This window comes from Otolemur garnettii, unplaced genomic scaffold (genome assembly GCF_000181295.1).
Source record: "Otolemur garnettii isolate 467f Iridium unplaced genomic scaffold, OtoGar3 scaffold00017, whole genome shotgun sequence".
In the NCBI taxonomy this organism is placed as follows: domain Eukaryota; kingdom Metazoa; phylum Chordata; class Mammalia; order Primates; family Galagidae; genus Otolemur; species Otolemur garnettii.
The window spans coordinates 5762809-5770638 of NW_003852412.1; the positions used below are offsets into that span (position 1 = coordinate 5762809).

Genomic DNA, 7830 nt, shown 5'->3' on the forward strand with positions numbered 1-7830 from the left:
TTTTGCAGTTTGGCCAGGGCCGGGTTTGAACCCGCCACCCTTTGTATGTGGGGCCAGTGCCCTACTCACTGAGCCACAGGCGCCGCCCAAGAAACTGATTCTTAACAGTGCTGATAGTCTTGTAAATTATTTAATAGTTTAACATTTTTAAGGAAAGCATAAAAATGGTTATTCCTTGAAATTGTATTATGGAAATGTTATGAAAAAAGAAAAATTATCACTTTACAAAGATTCACTTTGAAACATGAAATGTAATAGTGACAGAAAATGTAAAATCAATTAAATGATATTTTGATCATTAATTATTATTTTTTTGCAGTTTTTGGCCGGGGCCAGGTTTGAACCCGCCACCTCCAGTATATTGGGACTCGCGCCCTACTCCTTAAGCCAAAGGCGCCTGTGATCATTAATTAATAGGAAGACCGTGCTAAAATTAAAAATGCTTATAGAATACCATATTTTATTGAATCTCAGATTCCATCAATTATATCTTTATTTTATGATGCATTAAGAAGGAAAAGCCTTGGCTGGGCATAGTGGCTCATGCCTGTAATCTTAGTTAGGAGGTGGAGGTGGGTGGATTGTCTGAGCTTACGGGTTTAAGAACAGCCTGAGCCAGAATGAGACCTCATCTCTAAAAATAGCTGGGCATCGGGGCAAGCTCCTATAGTCCCAGGTACAGGGGAGACCGAGGCAAGAGGATCATTTGAGCTCAAGAGTTTGAGGCGGCTGTGAGCGAGCCTTAATAGTTGAATTTTTTTTTTTTCAGTTTTTGGCCAGGGCTGGGTTTGAACCTGCCACCTCTGGCATATGGGGCCAGCGCCCTAATCCTTTGAGCCACAGGAGCTGCCCTTAACAGTTGAATTTTAACACAGTATCAAATGATGAGTGGAATTGGTTTCAGTAGCTTCTTTGTGATTTCACACATCCGTCACTTATTCTAAAGGATACTAGGTGGCAGTTTCTCCTTCCTTTGCTTTGCTAGGCAGTCTTTTCAGTTGTTACATCAGTAACAGTATAACACAACATTGTGTATTTGTGGAAATCTTTAGGTCTGTAGAGCTCCTGCTTTCTTTCCCAAGAAAAATAAGGAATTGCATACATGCTTCCATCAATGATTATTTGCCTCACAAATAATAAATTTAAACTTCATTGCTCTGTTCCCTGCCTTTACACATAAAAATATAGCCTTTAGGGCGGCAGCTGTGTCTCAGTGAGTAGAGTGCCGGCCCCATATACACATGATGGCGGGTTCAAACCTGGCCCTGGCCAAACTGCAACGAAAAAATAGCCGGATGTTGTGGCAGGTGCCTGTACTCCTAGCTATTCAGGAGGCTGAGCCAAGAGAATCGCCTAAGCCTAGGAGTTAGAGGTTGCTGTGAGCTGTGACACCACGGCACTCTACCAAGGGCAATAAAGTGAGACTCTGTTTCTAAAAAAAGAAAAAGTATAATATATATAGCCTTTAAAAAAATAACATTTCTAAAAATATTTATTTATTTATTTATTTATTTTTGAGACAGGGTCTTGCTCTGTTGCCCAGACTAGAGCGCAGTTGTGGTGTCATAGATTACAGCACCCTCAATAACCTGGGCCTAAGTGATTCTCCTGCCTCAGCCTCCCAAGTCACTGGGACTATAGGCATGCACCACCATCCCTGGCTATTTTTTCTATTTTTATTAGAGACTTGGTCGTACTTTTGCATAGGGTGGTGTTGAACTGCTGGGATCAAGCCATTCTCCTACCTTAGCCTCCCAAAGTGCTAGGGTTCTAGGCATAAGCCACTACACCCTGCCTAAAAACATTTTAATGGTAATTAAATGTACCAGGAAGAGTACAATATACATAATGCAAATGGATAACGAAGAGCTATTTGTATGTGTGCACATGAGCAGGCAATGGCAACTGTGTCACAAATGCTGTCCAGCTCACAGTGATTGTAAAATACATGCTGATTTCAGAGATTTTTTTTTTTAATGTTTTTCTTTTTCGTTTTTTGCAGTTTTTTACCAGGGCCGGATTTGAACCCACCACCTCCAGTATATGGGGTTGGCACCCTTTGAGCCACAGGCACCGCCCTTCAGAGATGTTAAAATGTGAAAATATATTGGGGCTAAAAATGACAGAAAAAATATTAAAAGTAAAAAGTTCTGTACCCTAGATTAGCATTATTTTAAAGTATATGTGCTAGTGGATAAAGAGATTCATTTGTGTTCTGTTTTTAAGTATGAAGTGAGATTGCTAAATATTTTTGATAAAAGTGCAACTTGCGGCTGTAATCCTAGCACTCTGGGAGGCTGAGGTGGGTGGATCACTTGAGTTCACAAGATTGAGACCAGTCTGAGCAAGAGAGAGACGTGAGACCTCATCTCTACAAAAAATAGAGAAAACTAGCCAGCATTGTGGCAGGTGCCTGTAGTCTCAGCTACTCAGGAGGCTGAGCTAAGAGGATTGCTCAAATCTAGGAGTTTGAGGCTGCTGTGAACTTTGACCTTGCTCTACCAAGGGCTACAGTGTTGAGACTGTGTCTCAAAAAATAAAAGTACAGGCTTGGCGCCTGTGGCTCAAGTGGCTAGGGCGCCAGCCACATACACCTAAGGTGGCAGGTTCGAACCCAGCCCGGGCCCACCAAACAACAATGATGGCTGCAACCAAAAAATGGCCGGGCGTTGTGGCGGGCCCCTGTGGTCCCAGCTACTTGGGAGGCTGAGGCAGGAGACTCGCTTGAGCCCAGGAGATGGAGATTGCTGTGAGCAGTGAAGCCATGGCACTCTACCCAGGGTAACAGCTTGAGGCTCTGTCTCAAAAAAAAAAAAAATAAAAGTACAGGCTCGGCACCTGTAGCTCAAGTGGCTAAGGCACCAGTCACATACACCAGAGCTGGCAGGTTCGAATCCAGCCCAGGCCTGCCAAACAACATGACAACTACAACCAAAAATTAGCTGGGTGTTGTAGTGGGGACCTGTAGTCCCAGCTACTTGGGAGGCTGAGCAAGAAAATCACTTAAGCCCAGGAGTTGGAGGTTGCTGTGAGCTGTGATGCCACAGCACTCTACCCAGGGGTGACAGCTTGAGGCTCTGTCTCAAAAAAAATAAAAATAAAAGAATAATAAGAGTACAACTTGCTAGAAATACAAATTCAAGGGAGCCTGTTATTTAATGTCATAGGTATGTAAATTTTGAGAGAAACGAATTTTTACAATGTATATATAGGATTTTATTAAAAGTAGATTATTTTATTTCTATTTTAGGAAACCCGAGGAAGCACATAGCATCCCTGAAGAAAGCTGTAGATATGACCTGCCATGGGGAACCATCTCTGTATAATTCTTTAAGCATAGCTATGCAAACTCTAAAGTTAGTATTTTACATTTATTATTTGTAGTTGATTTAGAAGTTCTTTGTATGAGTTAAAGTGATAGCATGTTAATATGGGTCTTTATAAACCCAGCCATAACAAAGCTGTTAACTAGGAAAAATACGTATTGCAGATCGGCACCCATAGGTCAGTGGTTAGGGTGCCGGCCACATACACCAAGGCTGGCAGGTTCGAACCCTGCCCAGGCCTGCTAAATAATGATGACCACAACTACAACAAAAAAATAGCTGGGTGTTGTGGTGGGCACCTGTAGTCCCAGGCACTTGGGACGCTGAGGTAAGAGAATGGCCTAAGCCCAAGAGTTCGAGGTTTCTGTGAGCTGTGATGCCATGGCACCCATAGCTCAATGGTTAGGGTGCTGGCACCAGGACTGGCAGGTTCAAACCTAGGTCGGGCCAGCTAAACAATGACAACTGCAACAAAAAAATAGTCAGGCGTTGTGGTGAGTGCCTATAGTCCCAACTACTTGGGAGGCTGAGGCAAAAGAATTACTGAAGCCCAAGAGTTACTATAATTTTTATGTTGGTGAGCTGTGATGTCACGGCACTCCACCAAGGGCGACATAGTGAGACTCTGGCTCAAAAAAAAAAAAAGTATTGTCATTTATGATATTTAATATGATGTCTATTAGTAATTTTTTTTTTATAAAGATCTTTCTTTATTTATTTTTGAGACAGAGCCTCAAGCTGTTGCCCTGGGTAGAGTGCTGTGGCATCACAGCTCACAGCAACTTCCAACTCCTGGGCTCAAGCGAGTCTCCTGCCTCTACCTCCCAAGTAGCTGGGACCACAGGCGCCCGCCACAACACCCGGCTATTTTTTTTGGTTGCAGCCATCGTTGTTTGGCAGGCCCGGGCTGGATTCGAACCTGCCACCTTAGGTGTATGTGGCTGGCGCCTTAGCCACTTGAGCCACAGGTGCTGAGCCTCTATCAGTAATTTTTATTTTACATTTTGTTAAGTGAGGTATCCTTAAAACTGTAGGCAGTATCAGTATTACAAAAGAAATAGTTTGGTGGAAAAAAATGTTTTATTGAAATAGATTCTATGTAGAATTTAATGTGGTATAATACTTGTGAGTTGACTGTCCTTTATTTACATTTATTAATTTGTTTTGTAATGGATCTGTAAATTAGTATCATACTTTTCCGACAAGTTCAAATATGTGGGCTATAGCTAAGACCCCCAAGGAAATAATATAGAGCTCATATATTTTATCTCTGGATAGTCTGCCTTGGCTCAGACTTTATACATATACCGTGTTTCCCTGAAAATAAAAGTGTCTTATATTTATTTTTTCTCAAGAAGACACACTAGGGCTTATTTTCAGGGGATGTCTTATTTTTATTAAGTATAATACAACACTCTACATTTATTCAAATACAGTTAAGTCATCTTCTTCTGGCACCTGACGGGGGAGCTGACCTTGTTGGTGGGGCTGGCGCTAGTGATGCGTGAACTCCTTTCCCCTGGCCGCTTGCACGTGTGCAAATGGCTGGGAGAAAGGAGCTGTGGCAGATAAAAGGTATGCCAGTCTTCCTTACAGTTCCACATGAAAATGCAGATATGCTGCATAGCCACACCCATCACTAGGGCTTATTATGGGGTAGGGCTTATATTTAGTAAATGCATAGAACTCTGCTAGGGCTTATTTTTTAGGTAGGTCTTATTTTCGGGTAAACATGGTATTATAATAGATGTTTTTCTAGTTTTGAAGTGGATGAGGAGGAGGTAACACATGTAGTAAGGGTAAGCACAATAGCAGGGTCTACAAGTTTGAGCTGAGAGTATAACCATGAAAATAAACCAGGAAAGCTGTAACTAACTGATAAAATTGCTCTAGAAAACATAGTAATCTCTATTTAGTGCAAGTGAAAACAGCTCTGCACATCTTAAAACCCCACAAGCCACCGTTTAATTATGTTATACATATACATATGCTATATCTTTGTGATTGTTATGACTATAAATCAATATGAGTTTAATTTATAGCAGTCCCCTCTTATCTGTGGTTTTGCTTTCCATGGTTTCAGTTGTACATGGGACTAAAATATTAAATGGAAAATTCCAGAAATAAATAGTTCCTGAATTTTAAATCATGCCATTCTGAATAGCATGGTGAAATCTTGCACCTTCTTTCTCTGTCCTTGAAACGTGAATCATCCCTTTGTCTTTGTATATCCTGACTATATATGTTACCTGCTTGTTAGTTACTTATAGGTAAGTAACTATCAGCATGACCATCCTGGTATTGCCATGCTTGTGTTCAAGCAACCCTTATTTGGCTTAGTGCCCCAAAGCACTGGAGTAGTGACGCTGGCATACGATTATAAATTTGCTACTATTAGTTATTGTTGTTAATCTCTTACTATGCCTGATTTATAAAATAAACTTTATTATAGGTATGGATGTATAGGCATACCTGATTTTACTGTTTTGAGAGTTTCTTTCTTTCTTTCTTTCTTTCTTTTTTTTTTTTTTTGAGAAAGCATCTGGGTCTGTTTCCCAGGATGGAGTGCAGTGACTTCATCACAACTCACTGCAACCTCGAACTCCTGGGCTCAAGCAATCTTTCTGCCTCAGCCTTCTGAATAGCTGGGACTATAGGCATGCACCACCACACCTGGCTAATTTTTATATTTTTAGTAGACATTGAATCTTACTCTTTCTTGGGCTGATCTTGAACTTCTGAGCTCAAGTGATCCTCCTGCCTTGGCCTCCCAGAGTTCTAGGAGTCACTGTGCCCAGCCTGTGCTTTCCTTTATTGAGCTCCGTAGATATTACATTTTTTAAAGGATTGAGAGTTTGTGGCAACCCCATATCAAGCAAGTCTCTTGGCCCCATTTTCCAATGGCATGTGCTCACTTGGTACTGTGTCACATTTTGGTAATTATGAGCAGGTACAGAATTTTTTTCCTCGTCCTGACAGGATAACAATGCAGGATAATAGCTACTTAAATAGTATACATGTCTCAGGTGTTATAAGTAATCTAGAGATGACTTAAAGTACATGGAAGAATGTGCAGAGGTTATATACAAGTACTGCACACCCTTTTTGTGTAAGGGACATGGACATCTTTGGATTTTGGTATCTTCAGGATGTCCTGGAACCAGTCCCCCTACACTCAGAATACCAAGGGACAACTGGATAAGTAGGGTTCGGTACTATCATGGTTTCACGCATCCACTGAGGGTCTTAGAATGTAGCTCCTGCAGATAAGGAGATACTGTTGGTAGTCTTTAAGGAAAAAGTGTGTTACTATTGTTAATCCACACCTATATACCATAAAGTTGATCCATAATGATCTTGTCTTATTTCTCAGTGCATGCTTTAGACTTAACTAAAAACAAGCTTACTAGACTGTAAGCTTTGTGATGTCAGGAATCTTATTGGTCTTGCCCAGCATAGGAGAGTAACTTAATCATCACTAAATGAATCAATCAGTGATTTTTTTGCATGTAGCTTGTTTTTGAAAATGGACATTAAAATGTTTCAAATATACTCACAATTTTTCCTTGCTGTAGAGACATAAATGAGATATTTTTTAGTCTAAATGTATAAACTTATATGTACTATTCTTGCTGGGTAAATGTTTTGCTAATGTAATTTGTTATACCTAATTGGAGTATATTTTATCTTTTTGTAGGCACATGCCTGGACACACAAGTAGAGAAGTCCTAATCATCTTTAGTAGCCTTACGACTTGTGATCCATCTAATATTTATGACCTAATCAAGGTAGACTGAGTAAATCAATACCAAAGTTACAACTCTTATTTAATTTATTTTGCAATAGTTCTGTCACTTGACAAAGTTACAGCTCTAAAGAGAATTCTATAGTGAATTCATCACTAATTTTCAAAGCATTGCTTATTTTTCTTTTTTGGGGGGAGTATTGCTTATTTTTCAAATACAGTAATTCTTAAATGTTTTTCTTTTTTCCCTAAAACTGCTTGTTTACTTGGATTTTGTGAAGACCCTAAAGGCAGCTAAAATTAGAGTGTCTATTATCGGATTGTCTGCAGAGGTTCGGGTGTGCACTGTACTTGCTCGTGAAACTGGTGGTATGTATCTAGTCTCTTTAATATTTATTCATAATTACTGCATAAGAAATAAAATTATGATGTTTTAATTTGCTTTAAGCTACTAAACTAAATCAGTTCATATTTGGTAATCAAAAAGATGGGCAATCATCTTAAATGATCATTGATTCTATAAAAATGTAATCTCAAAATGCAGGGACTTATCAGGAGTTTTATCAGTGTTTCTCCCTGCCCTACCCTGCCCCAGTGTTTAGAAGAAGTTTTATATCTCTTGGAAAGCGGCTCGGTGCCTGTGGCTCAAGCGGCTAAGGCGCCAGCCACATACACCTAAAGTGGCAGGTTCGAATCCCCAGGCCGGGGCCGCCAAACAACAATGATGGCTGCAACCAAAAAATGGCCAGGCATTGTGGC

At 40.3% G+C, this 7830-nt stretch overlaps 1 protein-coding gene across 2 annotated transcripts in view; it reads left to right on the forward strand.

The window, feature by feature from the left end:
• GTF2H2 (general transcription factor IIH subunit 2) overlaps positions 1–7830 on the forward strand; it is a 39210-nt gene that overhangs the window by 15916 nt on the left and 15464 nt on the right. For both annotated transcript variants that reach the window (XM_023510904.1, XM_003785893.3), the window contains exons 8-10: positions 3251–3356; positions 7024–7114; positions 7353–7440. In XM_023510904.1, the coding sequence (XP_023366672.1) occupies positions 3251–3356; positions 7024–7114; positions 7353–7440 (285 nt within the window). The remainder of the gene's footprint in view (positions 1–3250; positions 3357–7023; positions 7115–7352; positions 7441–7830) is intronic.